This window comes from Populus alba, chromosome 1 (genome assembly GCF_005239225.2).
Source record: "Populus alba chromosome 1, ASM523922v2, whole genome shotgun sequence".
NCBI classification, from domain to species: Eukaryota; Viridiplantae; Streptophyta; class Magnoliopsida; order Malpighiales; family Salicaceae; genus Populus; species Populus alba.
In genome coordinates this window covers 52,734,734-52,757,556 of record NC_133284.1, presented here as the reverse complement: position 1 = coordinate 52,757,556, position 22,823 = coordinate 52,734,734, and the positions used below count along the sequence as shown (strand labels likewise).

Genomic DNA, 22,823 nt, shown 5'->3' with positions numbered 1-22,823 from the left:
CACTTTTTTAGTTTAAATACTTCAACTTAAAAGCATAACATAGTATCTTTTCAATGTGCGATAAAAAAACTTTTTAAAATATTCTTTTAAACTTTATTATTTACAACATGTATAACATATATTCACATTGATTTGTTTAAAAACAAATTCATATGAAATATGAAATTTTTAATTTTAAAATTTTTTTCCAAGTTAACCTGGGTTGACCCATAAAATTCGGGACCTGCTTCCTTAGCCAAGTCAACCCTCAGACCGGGTTTGATAACTATGCTCTGAACCACTTGCAATTTGTTTGATGGGTCTAATTATACTTGAAGTGATATCAAATGACAAGAAATCAAATTTTGTATGCAATGGGAATAAAGCTTTAGGAGGACTGTCTAGATCTTATACTAATATAAAACTATTACTAATCTTTAGGACTTTTTAGCCATTCTCATCGTGTCATTTTGCAGCAACAAAAAAATAAAAAAATAAAAATAAAAATAAAAATAAAAAACTACTACACATGCCTTCATCTCTTTGCTATCTTCTTTTTATCTCTGAAAAGGAGATAAAAATGAATAAAATGATCAATGAAGAGTAAAAAAAGAGAGTTTATTTTACTTGAAAAATATTAAATTAATATATTTTTTTATGATTTTAATGTTAAAAAAAATAAATTCTTGTTTTTCTTTGGACGATAATTTATTTTGTTTTTAAAAAATGTAAGGCAAATATTATATTTAAACTCTGTTTTTTTTTTTTCATTTCAAAAGTGTTTTTAAAAAAATTAAATTTTTTTATTTGCTTCAAATTGATATTTTTTTAGTGTTTTCATATCATTTTGATGTGCTGATATTAAAAATAATTTTTAAAAAATAAAAAAATATTTTAATTTATTTTTAGTAAAAAAATACTTTTAAAAATAACCACAATCACACTCCTGAACACTCTATTAGTGCCTGTTTGAGAACTAGTGGCTTTTGTCTCCTTTTTTTTTCCCCCTTAAAAGCTAAGTGTTTGAAAGATTTTTAAAAGTTATTTTGAAAGCTCTATCAACATATATATCACTTGTTAGTGATATTTATATGTATTAGATGGAACTGATATTATATTTATTTTAAAGTCCAATATGAAGATATTTTCGTGAATAGAGTAATATAGCATATAGTTGCTACCGATCAAGGATTAGATATCACAAATTTAACAACATTTTTTTAATCAATTAAATACTTTTAGATTTGATTTTTTTTCCCATCTAACAATATAAAAAATATTATTATACAATTACACATCAAGAAATTAATCTTGGTTAAGTTTTTCTTGTGTCGTGAATTATTTTCTTTTATAATTTACTATAATGCCATCGAACTGTTATAAAACCAGCAACAACACTAGGAGCAAGTCGGCGGTGGCTTGGGACGGCCATTTCCATGGCCATTAAGAGCCCGTTTGGCTACGCGTTAGAGTGTGTGTTTCTTCAAAAACGCACTGAATAAATGTTTGGTTAAGAAAAAAAATTTACTTAATGTGCATCGGTCCCACAATAAATTGCTTGTGGAACGCAGGGAGATGGAAAGCAGCAAGCTGCTGCTTTCTTGCGCGGCAACAAAAGGCAACCATGCGACACTGTTCTGTGACCAGTGTAGCATGGTTGCCTTTCATGGAGCAGTAAAATGCATTGAACCGGGTCCGACCCAGTAAAAAAATATATTTTTTATTTTTTAATTGTGTTTTATTTGCTTGATGACATAGTATTTGCAAAATTCTAATTTGTTCCCGATTATATTTTACAAGTTATGTTGTTGCGTGTTAAAGAAACCAAGAAAATTGTCGGATGTATTTCAGACGTGATGGAATTGTAGATCGTTCAATGGAATAATAAAAAAAATATTTTATATAAAGTATGATTTATTTTATGATGTAATAGCAATAGTTAAATCTACAATATTTAAGTTAAAAATCATCAATGTTAATATATATTTTTTTAATTATTTTATAACCTCAATTTTAAAAGCATTCTTAACCAAACACATTAAATTATTTTTTTCTTCAACCTCAATTTCAACCACAGTTTTAACCAAACATCTATTTTTTCAAACCACCTCAATTAAAAGTACTTTTTATAAAATAATTTTTTTCAAACCACAATCGCAACAGCTACAATAATACCAAACACACTCTAAGTATCCATTTTTGACAAACACACTTGTCTCATAAATACCACAAAAAACTATGCAAGTTACACATTTTATCCATCATTTAGCCCGATAAATACTAGTATGCATAAGCTTCAAATAACCATTCCATGGCGTCGCGTCTTGGAGGTTCCTACAATAGTTAAAATAGCTAACATGGTGTTAGCCATTGAAAGATAAACAATGCTAAAATTCAAAATGGTTGGAGTTAGATAATATATTATCAATATATAATTTATAAATCTATATTTTATATAAACAGGAGCCAAGTTTGCTTTTCTTTTTTTTTAATCTTGGGGTCAAATAAAGAGTGTTTTTAGCTTTAATTGTATTTGCTACAAAAAAGTGATTGGTTAGTAATCTCAGTAATAATCTTGTTGGTTGTTATTAAATGAAATTAGCTAAGTTAAAATTGGTTAGGCAAGAAATGATTAGGTAATTTTTTTTAGAAAGCAAAAAGTCTAATGACATTTTAAATTATTGACTTCATGGTTATAATTTTTCAATTTTAACAAATCATCATTAAATACATATGTATATAAAGTATTTAATTTTAAGATTTAATGGTTTGTTTTAAGAATCATGATATTATTGCTTTCATTAATTTGAATACTTTAATTGGTTCTCTCTCCTCAGCCTACTATAAAGTAATGGAATAATTAAAACCCCAACTTCCGTGCCTATACACGTGTATCGTCTATATAGATTCTTGGAATATGAGAAATCTTGGGCCACTCAGAGCCATTCTCCTTTTTACAATTTTCTTCAAGATGTGGACATCCGTAGATACTTAATTGCTTTAATTTGGAGAGGCGTTGAATGGCTGTTGAACTTGGCATATACTTGAGATTCTTGCACCTCTCAATCCCAATAAATCGAAGAGAACAAAGGTTGGCCATCCATTCTGGCAATGCTTCCTCTAACTCCTCTCCATCGAAATCCATTATCCCCAATTCCTCGAGGGCAGTGAGGTGTTGAAGTTGGTGTGGTACACTCTTCAGTTTATCCCATCCATGTATCCCTAGGTATTTGAGGGACCCACTCAAGTTGAGGTGTTGGATTGAGTTTAAAACTCCTACAGGAAAAGCCTCCATCTCCTCTGAGAAACTACCGATTCTCAATTCCTGCAGTTGGGTGAGGCCGCCCAACCAATCATCCTCTGGGATATCTCTCAAACTGGGACACATGATGATTTCTAATTGAACAAGAGAACGCAATTGTCGTAAACCATGCCAATCAATACTGATGAGCTTATCACAACCTCTAATCAATAATGTTCGAAGCGAAGACAATTCTTGAAAATCATTGCTATGGATAAGCTCACTCCAATTAATTATTGATAATTTCTCTAGAGATGCGCAACATTGTAGTCCGCTTGGAAGAGCCCTCAATTTACATCCCCTAATATCCAATTCCTTCAAAGAACATTTCAAATCTCGGAAATCACCAGGAATTGAGATCAACTCACCGCACCTATATATACCCAAATGCACCAGAGCTGTGCAGTGTTGTACGCTTGGAATGGATGCCAGCTTTGGACAGCTCCATATTCTTAAAACTCGAAGAGACGTGAAGCCATGAAATTCACCAGACAAATATCTCAGCTCATCACAACTGTCAATTTCAAATTCTACAAGAGATGAAAGACGACATATCGGAATGCTTTTCAACTTTCCACAGTTATCAATGGTCAACTCTTCAAGACAAGGAAATACTGCAAGAACTTCTCCACCTGGTGCCATCCATTCTTCAAGACCATCCATCCAGGATAGAGTGAGTATTTGTAGTGCTGGAAACAGTACACCTGCGCTGTCTCTGCTGCTATAGAACTCATTGCCTATACATTTCACATTAGGCATTTCACTCATCTTTAGAATCTTAAGGCGTGGAAGACATCCAAGTGTTGGGAGTTGCCTCAACTTCCCACAGTGATCAATGTTCAACTCTTCAAGACAAGGAAATACTGCAACAACTTCTCCACCTGGTACCATCCATTCTTCAAGACCATCCATCCAGTATAGAGTGAGTATTTGTAGTGCTGGAAACAGTACACCTGCGCTGTCTCTGCTGCTATAGAACTCATTGCCTATAAATTTCACATTACGCATTTCACTCATCTCTAGAATCTTAAGGCGTGGAAGACATCCAAGTGTTGGGAGTTGCCTCAACTTGCTGCAGCCTTTCAATCTCAGCACCGTCAGATTATTGAGTTGCAATATCCATGATGAGAAATTTTCACCTCCATAACCCTTAAATGTCAAGCTTCTTATGTCTGGGTGAGGCTGCAGGCCTTCCAGCACATCCTCGCTATTGACACTGCTGTTACCTTCATCATCACTCCATTCAAACACCAATTTGTTCATTCTTTTTCCACTCAGTTTTGCCTTCTCAGATTCTTCTCTGTCTCTAACTTGCTCAAGCTTGCATATCTTCAATGCTCCTCTTAGTTCTTTCAAACATCCCAGCTCTTCAACCATATGATCTGGACCCACAATAAATATCGGCAGAGTTTGAAGGCGTGTTAAGAGTCTCACCTCATCTGGTACTAGCTTTGGATCATCAAAATGAAGATGTATCAAGCTCACTAAATTCCTCATTTTCTTGGGAAGCTTTTGCATCGAGTAACAATCAGTGAATCTTAATGTTTCCAAATGGTAGAGCTCTGTGATGGATTCTGGTAATGCTTTGATACTGGTACGTGAGACATCAAGATATCTCAAATGTCTCAGCTTGCAAATTGAATCTGGTAACTCTGTGATATCAGACCCTCGCAATTTGAGAGTTCTCAAGCTTTTGAATTTCCAAGGCCCGTTGAGCACATCAACCATTGAGAAAACAGTTCGCAATTTTTTAGCATCAACCGCTGTTAATACTGCCTCGTCATCCCCACGAGATACGAGATTTAGATGACGAATATGAGATGCACCATCAACAGCCGAACCCTCTTCCAGATTTAACGCTTCTGATTTTGAGACCTGTAATGCAAGATCATGCACTAGATCATGCATCTTGCAACTTGTTACGATCTCACACTCGTTCCTTTTAACATCTTGGAAAAAGGAATTTGCAAGCAAGTCATTGAAACACTTGCTGCCTTCGTCTTCCATCCTCCCATTTGATGGCCTGAGAAAACCTTCAGCCATCCAAAGTTGAACCAGCTCTTCCCTTTCAATTTCAAAATCTTTAGGGAAAATGGAACAGTATGCAAAACATTTTTTCAGTGTAGGCGATGACAGGTAATCAAAACTTAATCTCAATATGCGCAAAGCTTTTTCATGTACATCCCGAGAATCCCAATTTCTACTCTTTAGAATTGACTGCCACACATCTGCCTGCTTTCCGTGAAGAGTTCCTCCCAAAACATTAGCAAGCAACGGAAGCCCTCCACATTTCTTTGCAATCTCTGTTCCAATAGACTCCAAGTCTGAAGCTATTGTTTCTCGTCCACCCCCACTCACCTTTTGCTTAATAATGGACCAACATTCATCATCTGTCAGTTTTCCTGGCTCGTGCTGAATACCAGGAGAAGTCTCCATCATGTCTGCGACTTGCTTTTTGCGGGTTGTAACAACAACACCATTCCCCTTCATGCTGTTAATTTCTAACAGTTGCTCCTTCAAATCATCCCACTTATCAAGGTCTTCATTCCACACATCATCAAGAACAAGAAAAAATGTCCTCTTTTCCAGCTTTTTCTTAAGGTTTTCCATAATTGCATTTAGGTTGCTCAACCTACTTGTAGTTTCATCAACATTTTGCAACATCTCTCCTAAAATCCTCCCTTTACTAAAATCATTCGAAACACAGACCCAGATTGTTAAATCGAAGTGTTTTCTCTCCCGCACTACTTCACAAACTTTTTTTGCTATAGTAGTCTTTCCAAGGCCAGCCATCCCCACTATAGGGACAACCGGAAGGACATGTTGGTGTTTGGTCAAGCTAGTCAGCAATTCCATAACTTTAGAGACATCATCCTCCCTTCCTACAACTTCTGAGCTGTCAAGGAACGAATGTGTCTCTCGATCTGGGTCCCAGCTAACTTCTTGAGCTCTATCTACAGGTAGAGATGTCAATCCAAGCCCAAATCCGGCTGCATCTTTCCGGATTTCATCCAGGGCTCTATTGATCTTCTCAACTTTTTGACCCATAATCAAACGGAATGCAACAGGATTGTGGAGTGAAAACCAATCACGTACCTTTCCCTTCTTTTGGTCTTTTCGGAGAATCTCATAAGCAAACTCGTCCAGAACATCTTCAGCATCGTAAGCTACATCCTGTAGGTTCTGCAGCCAACGCTTCACAGACTCGTCTGTTACTGCCCTTCTGGCTGCGTCTTGGAGCACATCTTTGATCATGGTCAAGGACTGGTTGAGCTTTCGCAGCTGGTCCTCCAATCCCCAAGCAAGTCCGATCCCTTCAGCAGCAATGGAACTCACCCTTTTCAAAGTCTCCTCCAAGGCAAACGTAAGAAGAAGCTCTGCTGCCATATTCTCCGTCTCTGTTTGTTTTTTTTTTTTTTTTTTTTTGGGGGGGGGTAATCAAAGAAGAAATTTTGAGCTAAGCATGGTGTGAAATATTAAAAGATGAAACGGAGCATAGTTGCATGAGGGTCCCTTCCTCCCTAATTGATTGATGGCTGTTGGCAGCATCTTCCACGAACCACTACTGTCATGTTGCTAAGAAAATTCCACGGACGCCTTTGTCGGCATGTTATTTGGTATAGTTTACAGGAGGAAACGATTCCAAGCTATTGATCATGAACCTGAGAAACTGATGGTGTATTTATTTTTGAGATAGTTTTTGTGTTTATAATTTCTAAAAATTAAATTTTAAAAATGTATGGTTGGATGAGGTTATTTGGATTTAGATATGAATTTGGTAAAAATCATGGTTAAGGTTTATATGCAGTAAAAAATATGTATAAAATGTTTGGTTGTTATTTCTTTTCAAAAGTGTTTTTTACTTTGAAATGTATTAAAATATATATATATATATATATATATATATATTATATTTATTTTTTATAAATTATTTTTTATATCAGCACATCAAAATGATCTGAAAATATATAAAAAAATCAAAATGATCTGAAAATATATAAAAAAATAATTTGAAGTAAGAAAAAAAATAATTTTTTTTTTTCAAATTTTGAAAAAAAAATGCTTTTGAAATGCAAAAATAAAAAGAATTTTATGAAACTCAGTTTAAAAAACATGTATAAACTGCTTTACAAAAACCACGTTTTAAATTCAATTTTTTAGTAGATCTTACATAATAAAACATAGTTTAATATATTATCAAATATCTAACTTCATTTTTTACACCGTAACACATATAAACTAAGAATAAACAAACACACCCTCAGCTGAATACTTCCATTATCAACAGGAGAATATGACTTCATGTAGTGGTAGAACACCTCCTTCATAGGATCTCCCCATTCCTACTGTAAACAAAAAGTGATAAGCAAGTAGCATCAAGCCACCGACACATAATTTCATAGTTGGAGCAGGCAAACCCTACCTAAGCAGCCGACATTTCAGAGAAGAAAAAAAACCAGCCACCAACCTTTGTTCATGGGATTTTGGTCCTATAAAACTCTGTACACGTGTTGAATCTTCTTGCCCATCACTTTCTAGTGGAAAACGTAAAGGGGCCATGAAATTGAAACCTCGACAGGGGAAAAGAGGCCCTCAGACGATGCAAATTATGTTTTTCCTTTCGCTTTAGGCTTTATTTGTTTTTACTTACATAATGTAATATAAGGTGTTTTGATAATAAATTAAATTGTGTTTTATATTATAGAATTTATTAAAAAAATAAATTTAAAACATAGTTTTTATATAATAGTTTTTAGTTTTTACATGTTTTTTTGACGGAATTTCGTAAATCCTGTTTTGTTTTTGCGTTTCAAAAAATATTTTTGAAAAAATTTAAATGTTTTTTTTATTCAAATTAATATATTTTTAATGTTTTTAGATAATTTTGATACACTAATATCAAAAATAATTTTTTAAAAAATAAAAAAATTTTATCTTAATGCATTTCTAAGTAAAAAGCAACCGCTACCACACTTCTATCAAATATTTTATATATATGTATTTTATTACGCATAAACTTCAATCATAATTTTTATCGAATATATATCTAAATCCAACAACCACACGTAACTATATTTTTCAAAAACTTATTTTTTAAAATAAAAACCATAAGTAAGAAGTTACCTAAAAAAACAAACATTTTTTAAGTGTTTTTGTCTTTTTTTGTTGCTTATATTTTGTTCAATTTCATTACCTAATATTTGGTTGGTTATTAATTGGGTATATATAATTTATTCAAGTTTGATTTTTTTTTTCAATCGCTTTGGTATTTTGCAAATTTTTAATTTTATAGGTGTATATTTTAGATCAAATATTATAAAAAGATTGTTGAACCCTGATAAGTTTGTGACCTAGGTCATGAGTTTGGTTGGTTTACCTTGACTGGATAGGAATTAAACTTGATAATTTATTTGTTTTTGCATAAATAGTTCTCAATTTATTTAATTATATGCATGCATGAATTTTTTAAATTTCGCTTGAGATTTCTTTATGTACAAAAACATGCCGTAAAAAGTTTGCATATCTATATTTTTTTTTAAAAATAAAAAAACATTTGACCAATGGTAAAGCGCGGGTCAAATAGTTAGTACTACTATTACTAATTCCAGCCTCACCTAGGAGTGAGACAACCAACTCCTTGACATCTACATGCAAAGTGTGTTTGTTTATACGGTTAGATGGTGATTTTAAAAGTTTTTTAGTTTTTTAAGTTTTAAATTAATATTTTTTAGTATTTTTTTTATTGTTTTGATGTGCTTATATTAAAAATCTTAAAAAATATTATTTTAATACATTTCACAACAATTTTTTTTTAAAAAATAATCTAATAATATTTTACAAACAAGACTCGTAATAGATTAGACCATGTTGCCACTATGCCACTACATGTGTAACATTATTTCCATTTCTTGTGTGTCACAATATATTTATATTTACAGTACAACTATGAATGAGATGGTCCAAGGTGGAGGGGAAAATATTAAATCAATTGATCATATTATAAAACTATAACATAGGATCAGGACCAAAGTTGTTAAAATCACGTTTTGACTCGTAAAATCATGCGATTTTACGAGTCAAAACATACTTTACGTGTTGAATGGCTTGAAAAAATCAAAAATGGATGAAATCGGGTTGAATCGGGGTGAAATCGCAAAAATCGAATGAAATCGTGCAAAATCATGATTTCAGGACCGATTTTACGATTGTGCCAAAATAAGATGCACTGAAACAAATTTTCCCTCCCTGGTCCAGCTGTCAGGCACCTATTATATTATACATATATAATAGTATTAGCTATGGAAATGCACAGTCACGCGTGAGAGTGACTTCCTCTTCTTTCTTTGAATAGAATAATTAACTTTAACTAGGTGCACTACAGCCCCATTGGTTATGCATCATTTATTCAAGAATAGTGCCAAATTGGTGTTGGTACATGAAGATAAAATGGTAATGAAGATGAAAGGAATAATGAGAAAGATAAATGGAATGAAGCTGATTTTAGTTTACATGACACATCAGCAGATTGTTTGTTTTAAGTTTGTTGATTTTTAGTTAATGAAAAGTTATTTTAAATTATGTATGATTTTTATTTGAATCATGTATTTTAAGATGCTTGAACTATATATGAATTTTTATTTGAAGGCTTGAAATATGTATGAAGTTTTATTTGAAACATGTTTTTTAAGGTGCTTGAACTATGTATGAATTTTTATTTGAAACATGAATTTTTTTTAATGTATTTTAAAATTCTTTACGATTTTACGATCCGTTTTTACGATCCGAGTTTGTGAACGACTTTCCGTTTCATGTTAAAATCACGATTTTAACAACCTTGATCAGGACAACGAAGAATAAAGAAAGAAAAGTTGTCTATGTGAGTGACAATGATACAATGCTTCTTTTCATGTGGAATTTTTGGTCTAAGACTTTTTGCGCATGCAAAATTGTGAGGGGATGCACCTTAAAAAGGGTGTCATTTGCGCATGATTCTATTCATTGGGATTTATTACATTGATGCCCATTCTTTTAATATCAATTAACAAAAGCTAGAGCTTGAGTAAAATTAAAAAAAAAAAATTATAATTTTTTTATTTTTTTAATGTATTAATATCAAAAATAATTTTTAAAAAATATAAAAATATTATTTTAATACATTTCCGAGTAAAAATCATTTTAAAAAAATAACCACTATAATATTTTTTAAACACGATTTAGAGTGAAAGAGAACAAATATCAAATCTAAATGTAATATAAAAGAAATTTTATATTTTTATCTCTGTTTTTTTCAACCAAATACGTTTCTATCCCTTTGTGTTGCACTTGTAAGAGTAGTACCTATGAGTCTTTCCATCATGAGCTAAATGCAATATTTGTTTCTACATTTGAAAAGTGTTTTTGAAAAAATTTAAATTTTTTTATTAATTTTAAATTAATATATTTTTTAGTGTTTTCAAACCATTTTTATGTGATGATATCAAGAATGATTTTTTAAAAAATAACAAAACATCATTGACATGTATTTTAATATGAAAAATTATTTAAAAAATAACTGTAATTACACTGTCAAACAAGCTCGTAAAGCTAATCTTGGACCAAGATTATTGTGCTATAATTTTGAGTTTGAATCTTTCCTTTATGAATCCAATGCCAAAAAAGAAAAAAAAGAAGAAAAGTTTAGCACACGAGAACGAGGAAGGTGGCAAAGTAATTGGAGCTTTGTCCCTTTCCATGGTGACCTTACCTTTCTGGATGCTGTGTCAATGTGACACTCTTTCAAGCTACAATCTAACAATTTCCCACATAAAAGTAAGTTCAAAAGTATAATGTTCATTCATGGGCAATGAGGCCTTTTGTTTTTCTCTCTAAATCAAACCCCAAGTGACAATTGCATGTCTCTTATCCATCCATGACAAAAATGAATTGAAGTAATGTTTTATTTATGTAAAGCAGGCGGACTTACTATTATTAATTATTTGTTGTTATTATTGTTTATGAGATTATTAATTATTTGCTAGCAATTCTTAGAAGATAAAGGGGGTGTTTGGGAGTGTGATTGTAATTGCTTTTTAAAATATTTTTTACTCGGAAATGTATCAAAATCATAATTTTTTTAAAAAAAAAATTATTTTTGATATCAGTGAATCAAAATAATATGAAAATATACAAACAATATTAATTTAAAAAATAAAAAAATTATTTTTTTTTCAAAAACATCATATTATATATTGGATCCCATTACTTGGAGAATCATAGGAAAAAGAGTATATTAATTATACTTGCTTGATGTTGCTATTAAGGGTGTGCTTGTTTTCCGGAAAGTGGTTTCTAGAAAACTATTTTTCAAATTTTTATATGTTTGTTTGCCTTTAGAAAAGTTGGTGATTAGTACTTAAAAGTGCATGTTTATCAAGGTTTTATATCATCATTTTGCACTTGAAGTATCAATAACTCCTTAACTAAAGCATGTTTTATAATAACAAGTTTGATACTATAAGATACCTTAATTTATGGTAAATGCTCATTTTAAATGCAGGACTATCACATAAATAAAAGGATTGATTGATGAGTTTAAGCATTGAAACTTAAAGGACAAAGAGATGGCCAAACTTAGAAAAGAGATGTCGGTGCAGTCCAAACCGGAACATTGCTCGGTAATTGGATCATATCTGGAGCTCTAGATCTCGGATTTAGGTCCATTTTATATGGATGGAAAGGTAAAACATAGGCTACAACTTTCATTTGGACACCAAGATCAAAGAAGACCGTTTTCAAGTCCAAATTATAGGAACAACGAAGAAGTCCGAAGCTGTCCTGCAACCCAGACACTATTTAGTGTTCAGCCCATATCTTGAGTTCTAGAAGTCCAAATGACCTCATCTTTTTTTTGTTGGAAAGCTGAGATAATTTCTTAGAACATTCCTGAGGATTCTGGGCAAATTATGATGTTAGCAATGACGTCTTGTTCAGACAAGAAGATAAGGATTGTTATCAAGTCAAGATGTGGCCACCCACTCATCAATTAGTCAACAAATCAATAGTTCCAAATTTTGGCCTATAAAAGGAGGCACTTACCATGTATTGAGGCATCTTGGTTTCTAGATCAAGATCATGCTCTTGCTTTCTCTCTTTGTATTGCTTATGTTTTGCTTTCATTAATATCAAGTTTATGCACTTCATTTCCTTTCCTTTACTTAGTTAACTTCTTTCTCATTTATGTTCTTATCTTGTTCATCTATGTTTCTTTCTTTCATTATGTTTAGCTAAGTTAATTATGTCAAGGTGAAAAGGGTACACTAATGGTGTAAGAATAAGTATAATATAAACTTAACATGGACCTTAACGTTGGATACTAACATGTTTTATATTTGTTATCTTGTTCACTTTTAATACTTTGCTTGTTAAATGGTTAATCTAGATTTATGTTGTATAACACTTGGTACAACAAATACTTGGTACTTTCATAGCCCATACTGTATGGTATAACCGACACCTGAGCTATGAAAGGAACTTAATTTGTTGTTAACATAAGTTATAATCATGAATGCCTGCCAACATTTACAAGTATTAGCTTTATTCGAATAAGATAACTAATGTAATCATGTTAACAATTTATAATATGATTGGAACCTCTTTTATGTGTGGTTTCCAATTGAGTAATAAGAGTTTATATTATACTTGTTTGAAGTACCATTAGTGGATCCTCTAACCTTGACATTTGTTTTTATCATTGTTTAATCCTTACGTTAATCTCTCATCTCAAAAGTTCTCATTAATTTCTTCATCTTCCCCTTTTATTATTATTATTATTATTATTATTATTATTATTATTCTGTTTATATTATATAATATATATCTTTGATCTTTTCATAAACTCAGTATATAGGCTGAAAAACCTATGACCCAATCTTTTAGATCATTCTCAGGTATAACAACGCCACGTATTGAGTATTATAATTATAATTATTGTTATTGTTGTTGTTGTTGTTGTTGTTTATAATTTATACAATTAACCTCTCTGTGATTCGACCCTGGTCTTGCCGGGTTATTTATTACTTCGACACTCCTGCACTTGGGAAAAGACATCAAGCTTTTGTCGTGTTAAGTTTTTGGCGCCATTTGCCGGGAGGTAAATTCTTGTATAAATTATAATATTTAATTTATTTTCTCTTTTCACTTTTCATTTTATCTATTTTTGTTTCCTTTGTTTTGTTTTTGTTTCTTTTTTCTTCTCTTTTCTTTTCTTCCTTTACTCTCTTCTTACACATGCATGAGAGTTTGGTCACGTACATTAAGTGGTCGACTTTGTAGGGTATCCTCATCATTTTCAGAAAATATGGCCGAAGAAGATAATCAATCACTTCATAATGAGAATAATGAGAATAACCGTATGAGAACACTTAGAGACCTATTGTTAACTGTGAAAAGACCTCATGATCCTCACCCTTTTGTGGACTGTTAACTGTGAAAAAAACAGGTAAAATACAATATGTTAACAGCTCATTGGAATACAAAACAAACATGATAACTTTGCAAAACATTAAAAAAACATGAAATATGGAAAGCATGCAATAATTACCAAAACCTATTAAACACAACAACATTTAATTGATGCAACATATAACAAACAATAAAATACATAAATGTAAGTTTTCCATATATCAAATGAAAACTTACTTCAAAGTCGGAAGTTAGCCCTTCGCTCAAACATTAATTTCAGCCACTGAAATTTTCGGTCCATATCACCAATTGTTGCCCACATTTCCCTCCTACTTCTAACCATAAAAAACTCAGTTGCAAAGCAATACAGCTCACTGCCGAACACCACTTCCTCAATGGAGTGAAACTCATTCATCACCTCTTCTATGCTACATCCTTTTGTTTTATCCAAAACACTTGATGTGCACTCACTCTTGGTAGATACACTATCCATGTGTTCATGTGGTAGTTTCTACTATTTGTTAATGTTGGATTCCAATGTTAGTTTTCAGTAGTAAGAGGGGGTACCATTTCATAGCATCATGAAGTGATAATTTCCCATCATTTTTTGCTCTTTAAGATAGGTGCTCAATCTAGAATCTTTTAGGGTGGTTTTGGTGTTAAATATCATTGTCAAAGCATAGGAGCATGAGCTATCCTTTTGACCTGCATACCATCAAGAAAAATGTTTCCTATGAAAAGCCTTATGTTGTATTATAAACTGTACTTATGGAACTGGTAACATTTTGCTAGATATTCTCATTTTCTTGAATATACATCTTAGTTTTTGTAATAACTAGGAAATGATAAAATGGTTTTCTGCCTCGTACTTGAGCAGGTCATGCTTGCTTGTGGCAAGTACAACTTGGTTCATGAGTTCTTCAAAAAAGTTCAGAAGTCTTCCATTCCAAATGCCTTAGTATATAAAGGTGCTTGACTAGTCTATCATTTCTTCCTTTTGATTTTATAGAACCTCATTTTGAAATCAAATTCTTGTTACATACAGTTCTTGTTAATAAGAGGCTGTGTTGGCTGTCAAAGACATGGAAAGACGGGGAATTTTTTGTGGTAAACACAATCAAGCACCAACTACAACCTAACCTCAACCACCCACAAACAATAAGCCATCTACTACCACCTAATATCAACCACCATCACCTGCTGCCACCCACCACTACCTGTTGCGTCTTAGTTTCTGTATAAATAAGGTGTTAAGTTTGTGTTGTAAAGTGTGGGAAAGAAAAGAGAGAAAGAGAGGGTGTGTATTAAGATATTGTATTTTGTAAGCTTTTGTTTTTGTAATAAAACCGTGTGTTTTATCCCCTCTGAGTGTTCTAAAGCCACCACAAAGTGGTTTCCCCACCAACAATTGGTATCAAAGAGCCCCGTTCGTCAGAAAACAGAAGCGTTTTGGGGTATACCCGAATTTTCAAAGTTGTCAAAAACAAGTTTTGATCATTCCACAGTGTAGATCTCATCAAGACGAACTCACTGGTGCAAAGAACAGCATGATCGGAGCCCGCGGTGAGCCTCACGCGCCGCCTGAAGATCCGGTGACTGTCGCCCACGCGCATCCACCTGCGCCAGAGGTTGAAGACGTGTGTCGTCCACGCGCGCCATATACTGAGCCGGTTAAGCCGCTAAGCCGAGCCATTAGTCGAGCCGTCAAGCCGAGCCTCCAAGCCGCTTCGTACCACACTGAGCCGAGCCTCCAAGCCGTTTTCCCAGCCGCCAGCGCGCCAACAGAATATTCCCGGTTCAACTCAGCGAACCGCCCGCCATACAGAATTGGTTTTTGGACCGGTTCACCCATTTTTGGACCGACTGTTTGGACCATTCCGGATCGATCTATAGTGTCCTTTTGGTCAAATTCGGCTCCCAGAAGGTGATATAGTCATTAAAAGAGCAAAATGACTATAGAATGTACACAAACACTCATCCTGAAGCTGACCAGAGACAACTATGATAGTTGGTGCATCAGATTGAAGGCATTTCTTGGTTCACAAGAGTGTTTAGATATTGTACAAAATGGTTATGATGAACCAGAGTCCAAAGAAGAAGAAGATGCTCTACAAGAGGCATAGAAGCAAGCCTTGAAAGTCAACAGAAAGAAAGACAACAAAGCAAAGACCATCATCTATCAAGGTCTTGATGAAGACACGTTCAAGATCATTGCTTCCGCTGAAACATCAAAAGACATATGGGAGGCTCTCCAACAAAAATACAAAGGTGCTGACAGAATCAAGAAGATTCGTCTTCAATCTTTGTGAGGTGAATTTGAATTGTTGCAGATGAAGTCCTCATAATCTATTTCTCGCTATCACACAAGAATTATGGTGATAGTCAATCAAATGAGAAGAAATGGAGAACCATCACAGATTCTCGAATTACGGAGAAAAATTTGAAATCCCTAGATCCAAAATTTGATTTTGTTGTTGTCGCCATTGAAGAGTCAAAAGACATAGACATGTTAACAGTAGATGAGCTTGTGAGTTCTTTGCAAGCTCACGAGCAAAAGATTGTAAAGAGAAATGGAGATAAGGCCATTGAGCATGCCTTACAAGCAAAGCTATCTCTCAAAGACAGATATGAGCAAGAGGAGAATTCAACAAGTGGATATACCACTCAAGCAAGAAGTCAACAATCCAGAGGAGGATTTCAGCGATTCCAAGGAAGAGGATCTTGGAATACAAGCTTTAGAGGAAGAGGTGGTAGAAACACCACAAGAGGAGGTCGAGGACAACAAGCATTCACTCCTAGAGGAAGAGGAGGCGGTTACAATAACCGTGACAAGAGGAATATCCAATGTTATAGTTGCAATCAATTTGGGCACTATAGCACTGAATGCAGAAGGAAAACTCCGTTGGAGATACGTGAGCAAGCCAACTATGCAGATAAGGATGACAAAGAAGAAGCTGCATTTCTTGTCCAACAAGAACATGGCGAGAAATAGAAGAATATATGGTATCTAGATACTGGAGCCAACAATCACATGTGCGGCCACCGAGAGTTATTTGGTGATCTAGATGAGACCATACAAGGTCTAGTTACTTTTAGAGACACCTCAAAGGTTCCATTCAAAGGTAAAGGCAACATCCCCATCAAGTTGAAGAACAGCGATCACAGCCACATCGCCAATGTCTATTATGTCCCAGCCATAAAGCAGAACTTGATCAGTATAGGTCAACTCATGGAGAGAGGTTATACTCTGAACTCGAAGAATTGTCATCTGACAATTAGAGATTACAATGGGAGATTAATGGCATACGTGAAAATGTTCAAGAATAGGATGTTTCCTCTGAACATCTAGTATGATGCAGCAAGGTGTTTGAGCGCCATCACCAACAGTCAAGAATGACTTTGGCACCTGAGGCTTGGACATCTGAATTTCACGAGTATGAAGATGCTAGCAAGCAAGAAGATGGTCAAAGGTTTGCCTCACATTGATCATCCAGATGAAGTCTGTGAGAGTTGTGTCATCAGCAAACATCACAGATCTAGTTTTGCCAAAGAAGTCAACTAGAAAGCAAAGAGGCCACTGGAGTTAGTACACACAGATGTGTGTGGCCCGATAACGCCTATGTCGACTGGACAAAATAGGTACTTCCTCACTTTTATTGATGATTTTAGCAGAAAGACGTGGATATACTTTCTGAAGAGGAAGTCAGAAGTATTCAATTGTTTTAAAGATTTTAAAGCAATTGTGGAGAAGCAAAGTGGCTACATGATCAGAACTGTGAGATCTGATCAAGGTGGAGAATATACAACCAATGATTTTGAAGCCTTTTGTACACAACAAGGCATCCGACATCAGATGACACCAGCTTATACATCACAGCTGAATGGTGTAGCTGAGAGGAAGAATCGAACGATTCTTGACATGGCCAGAAGTTTGCTCAAAGCAAAGAAGCTGCCTAAGCAATATTGGGCTGAAGCTGTATCATGTGCAGTGTATCTATTGAATCGCTGCCCCACCAGAAGTTTGCAAGGCGTCACTCCAGAAGAAGCATGGAGTGGTCATAAACCAAGTGTTACTCATCTACGAGTCTTTGGTTATGTGGCATATGCAAAGATCCCAGATGCAAGGAGGACAAAGCTCGATGATAAAAACAAGAAATGCATCTTTGTCGGATACGGTGATAGAAAGATGGGATACAGGTTATATAATCCCATCACGAAGAAAGCAATTATGAGTAGAGATGTTATCTTTGAAGAAGATAAATCTTGGGAATGGAATGGTGATTAAGAAGCAGTCAAATGGATCACCACTGATTTGATCCTTGAAGGTGAAGAAGTACCAACAGTACTTGCAGAAGAACAGATTGTGCCAGCAGCTGAACCACAAAGTCTGGTACACAGATTCCCTGTATTCAACAGGAGGAACACACCAGGAGCATCATCATCATCAACACCATCATCAGCATCCTCATCAGAAGGACCAAGAAGGATGAGGAATCTTGAAGAGTTGTACGATGCCACTCAAGTCATGGAAGATACAACTCTGTTTTGTTTCTTTGCAGATAGTGATCCACTAAGTTTCGATGAAGCTATCACAGAAGAGAAGTGGATAGAAGCAATGGATGAAGAAATACATGCCATTGAGAAGAATGATACCTGGAAGCTGACTTATCTACCAGAAAATAAGAAAGCAATAGGTGTCAAATGGGTCTACAAGACAAAGAAGAATGCCCAAGGAGAAGTGCAAAGATACAAAGCCAGATTAGTGGCTAAAGACTACAAACAGAGAGAAGGCATTGACTATGGAGAAGTATTTGCTCCAGTAGCCCGGCTAGAGACAATCAGACTGATGATCTCACTAGTCGCACAATATAGATGGAAGATCTATCAACTCGATGTGAAGTCAGCATTTCTGAATGGCTTCCTAGAAGAAGAGATCTATGTTGAACAACCACTTGGATACATTGCTGCTGAAAATGAAGGCAAAGTGTACAAGTTGAAGAAGGCTCTCTATGGTTTGAAGCAAGCTCCGCGTGCTTGGAATACCAGAATTGACAAGTATTTTCAAGATAATGGATTTGAGAAATGTCCATATGAACACTCCATATATGTGAAGAAAGGAGCAGATGGCAACATATTATTTGTGTGCCTGTATGTTGATGATTTGATATTCACCGGCAACAACCCTACCATGTTTGACGACTTCAAACAAAGCATGGTATAGGAGTTTGAAATGACTGACATTGGTCTAATGTCACATTTTCTTAGCTTGGAGGTAACGTAGAAAGAAGAAGGGATTTTTGTATCCCAAAGCGGTTATGCCAAAGATATTCTTGAAAGGTTCAAGATGGAAAGCTGCAATCCGGTATCAACTCCAGTTGAGAATGGAGTGGAATTGAGGAAGAGTAAGGTTGGAAATGTTGATCCAACTTACTTCAAAAGCTTAGTAGGAAGCTTAAGGTACTTGACATGTACCAGACCGGATATACTCTACGGAATCGGACTCGTCAGCAGATACATGGAGACACCAGACCAGTCTCATTTGAATGCAGCCAAGAGAATTCTTCGCTACATCAAAGGCACAATGAATGAAGGTATGTTTTATACCTCAAGTAAAGACTTTAATCTTGTAGGCTACTCGGATAGTGATTGGGGTAGAGATTTGGATGAAAGGAAAAGCACAACAGGGTTTGTCTTTTTCATGGGAGGCACATCTTTCACATGGTCATCCAAGAAGCAATCAATTGTCACATTATCAAGTTGTGAAGCTGAGTATGTAGCTTCCAACTTAGTCGTATGTCATTCAATATGGTTAAGGAATATGCTGAAGTTTCTAGGATTTCCTCAAGAAAATCCTACGGAGATTTATATTGACAATCAATCAGCAATCGCATTGGCAAAGAATCCAGTGTATCATGAAAGGAGAAAACATATTGATACACGTCATCACTTTATCCGGGAACATGTGAAGAATGAAGAAGTCCAACTGATATCTTGCAACACAAATGATAAAGTTGCAGACATCTTCACAAAGCCATTGAAAAGAGAAGTATTTATCAGATTAAAGTACATGCTAGACATGACATCCCTTGATTGAGTTTAAAGGGAGGATTTGTTGTGGTAAACACAATCAAGCACCAACTACAACCTAACCTCAACCACCCACAAACAATAAGCCACCTACTACCACCTAATATGAACCACCATCACCTGCTGCCACCCACCACTACCTGTTGCGTCTTAGTTTCTGTATAAATAAGGTGTTAAGTTTGTGTTGTAAAGTGTGGGAAAGAAAAGAGAGAAAGAGAGGGTGTGTATTAAGAGATTGTATTTTGTAAGCTTTTGTTTTTGTAATAAAACAATGTGTTTTATCCCCTCTGAGTGTTCTAAAGCCGCCACAAGTGGTTTCCCCCACCAACAGAATTGTGGGCTCAGCTGCTCTTTATTATGATCTAGCACGCTGTCTCTGTACATCTGGAAGGTGTCAAGAAGCACTAGATCTGGTAATCTTTTTATGCTTAATCTACTATGTTTCTGTTGTGCATGTATATTTAAAACTGAATATAAAGAACACTGTATTGTAGCTAAACGATCCGCATGCATTGAATGGTGTGTTGCTAATTAGAGTTTATGAGCACGGGGAGCTATATCACTACAAAAAGCAAAAATCTGTGTATTGATAACTGTTGCCTGCCTAGTTAAGGTTTCAGTTTATACTACTGTTGAATGCACAAAGAATATGCATGTTTTGCAAGTGTGTCTTTTGTTCATTGAGAGACTGAAGAAGCCTTGGGCTGCACAATTGGGGCCCTTTCCTAACTGCTGGGATGTCTCTTTGGGCATTTAATAGTTTGCAAGCTTTAAAGCTATATATTATGTACACTCATTGATGCTTTTGTAAAACTCCATGATATAACTCATTGAATGCTTTTGTAAAAACACCATGATATAAACAAGTAGATTGCAACAGGTTTGGTGTCACTTCAACCACCTACAATTTGTGTGCTTATTATTACCACTAGCTTTTCTTTGAACAAACAGTCCATCACAACCTCCTTTCATTTCACAGATTGAGAAAATATGCAAGGTTGCTAATAAGCCGCTTGTAGTAACTTACACTGGCTTAATCCAAGCTTGTCTGGACTCTGGAAACATTCAAAACGCTGTGTACAACTTCAATCAAATGAGGAACTTTTTCCCCCCAAATCTTGTTACTTGCAACATAATGCTGAAAGCGTATCTAGAACATGGATTGTTTGAATAAGCAAACGAGCTTTTCAACAAGATGCTAGACGATGGCAATCATATCAGCAGAAGATCTGATTACAAGTTTCGGGTAATACCAGATATCTATACTTTCAACACCATGCTTGATGCAAGCATTGCAGAGAACAGGTGGGATGATTTTGAGTACGTTTATCAAAAGATGTTGCGCCATGGGTTCCACTTCAATGCAAACCGTCATCTTCGAATGGTACTGGATGCTTCTAGAGCTGGAAAGGTACTTCTCAAATCTATTGTGATTATTTGAAATTACACTTGTACGTCAACATAATATTGAAATGGATGTTTGTAGCTTCTCCATAAAAATAACACTAGGCTGCCAAACTACATCTACGTCTTGACTGAATAGCCTGATTCAAGGTGCTATTATACGAGAACAGTTAAACGCACTTGTAGGAATAAAATGGATGCCTTGTTGAATTCCTTAGGAGGGATGATAAGAACTTATCTTTTTAGTACACTTTGGACGCAATCTTCATAAAATGCTTCTAGGTAATTCATCTGTTTGAAAATTCTGAATTGTGAAAATTTTATGAAGTGTAAAATCCCAGAATTCAGAGTTATGGAAATCTAACTCTCTTGTCCTTGCCCTCTTCAAATTTTAGATATAAATTGTCAACAGAAATTGAAATTTCTCACTTTATCCTTTCAAGACTTCAGATTTAGTACAAAAGAATTGTTCATGCCTATATTAATAAAAACAAAAATACATGTAGTATGTGTGTAGTGGCAACGATTAAACAACATCAATAGTGTTCTTTTTGTTTCTAATCTTCAATTCAAGAGAAGTCACAAATTCCCATTGTGACTGCAGGGAGAAGTTTTGGAAATAACTTGGAAGCACTTGGAGCAGGAAGATAGGATTCCTCCACCGCCTCTTGTCAATGAAAGATTTTGCATGATGCTTGAAAAAGAAGACTTCGATTCTGCTCTTGCTTGTATTACCACAAATTCTGCTGTAAAGAAAATCTGAAGACGTGAGTAGAACAATTTGTTCTAATGGTTTGTTTACTGAAACGTGAACATACAATCTTGATTGATTACATTACACTGCGATAAGCAAAGTATTTAAAGTTTACTGAAGATGACATATACAAGGATTCAAAGAGCTAGCCAACTAAGGATTATCTTGAGTGTTTATCTTGATAAGTATGAACAAGGACATGAGGCGGCTTCCATGCATTGTCAATTCTGACTTGGAATCACAGAGTCCCTTTTACTTTCGGATGAATCACAACAGTCTCCTTATCTTGTTAGACTACCATTCTGACTTGAATTTGTTACCCTTGAAGACATCTTTATCTCCTGACTTTTCTCCATTAAACTCGGAAGTTTTGTAGAACAATGTGGGCAGCATCGTAGGGAGCTTTGTGAGAGAATTCTGCCTTATTACTCCACTAGCATAGACACCCTTATCTCTCCACTGAACTCTCACAAAGCTTGTTGTCAGATTGTGTTGTGCTAACATGCTGGAGAGTCTCAAGCATTCTGCAAAAGTGCCTGGTTGAATTTATTCAAAGAAAACGCTCAGCGGTTTAGAAAGGACACCCTCAAAGCAACTCGCCAAACCCTGTATTGCAAAATCTATTAATATCTTGTAGTGATTATAATAGGCCCCGTGTAAAGGTTCCTGGATTCAATCAAACATAGATTTTCTGTACAGTTAAATCATGAAAAATCCTTGGCTTGTTATAGGTATCCAAGTTCTATGAAGGTGAGGTAAGCCTTTAAAATGGCTTCAGATGTATCTACTTGTTAATGCTTGTGATACACTATCAAGAAACCACTGTAAAGGGCTTGCCGACCTACTACTATGCAAAAG

General features: G+C 34.8%; 1 protein-coding gene and 1 non-coding gene across 2 annotated transcripts; one reads left to right on the top strand and one right to left on the bottom strand.

The window, feature by feature from the left end:
* Positions 1-2,839: 2,839 nt before the first annotated feature.
* Positions 2,840-6,945, bottom strand: LOC118062693 (putative disease resistance protein RGA4). Its single transcript, XM_035076526.2, has one exon. It carries the CDS (start codon positions 6,665-6,667, stop codon positions 2,861-2,863), a length of 3,807 nt encoding a protein of 1,268 aa, XP_034932417.1. The 5' UTR covers positions 6,668-6,945; the 3' UTR covers positions 2,840-2,860.
* A 13,188-nt stretch (positions 6,946-20,133) lies between these two features.
* On the top strand, positions 20,134-21,954 carry LOC118062696 (uncharacterized). The gene is made up of 3 exons (XR_012168966.1): positions 20,134-20,220; positions 20,787-21,218; positions 21,816-21,954. It is a non-coding gene; the product is annotated as an uncharacterized protein (transcript).
* The last annotated feature ends 869 nt before the right edge of the window (positions 21,955-22,823 follow it).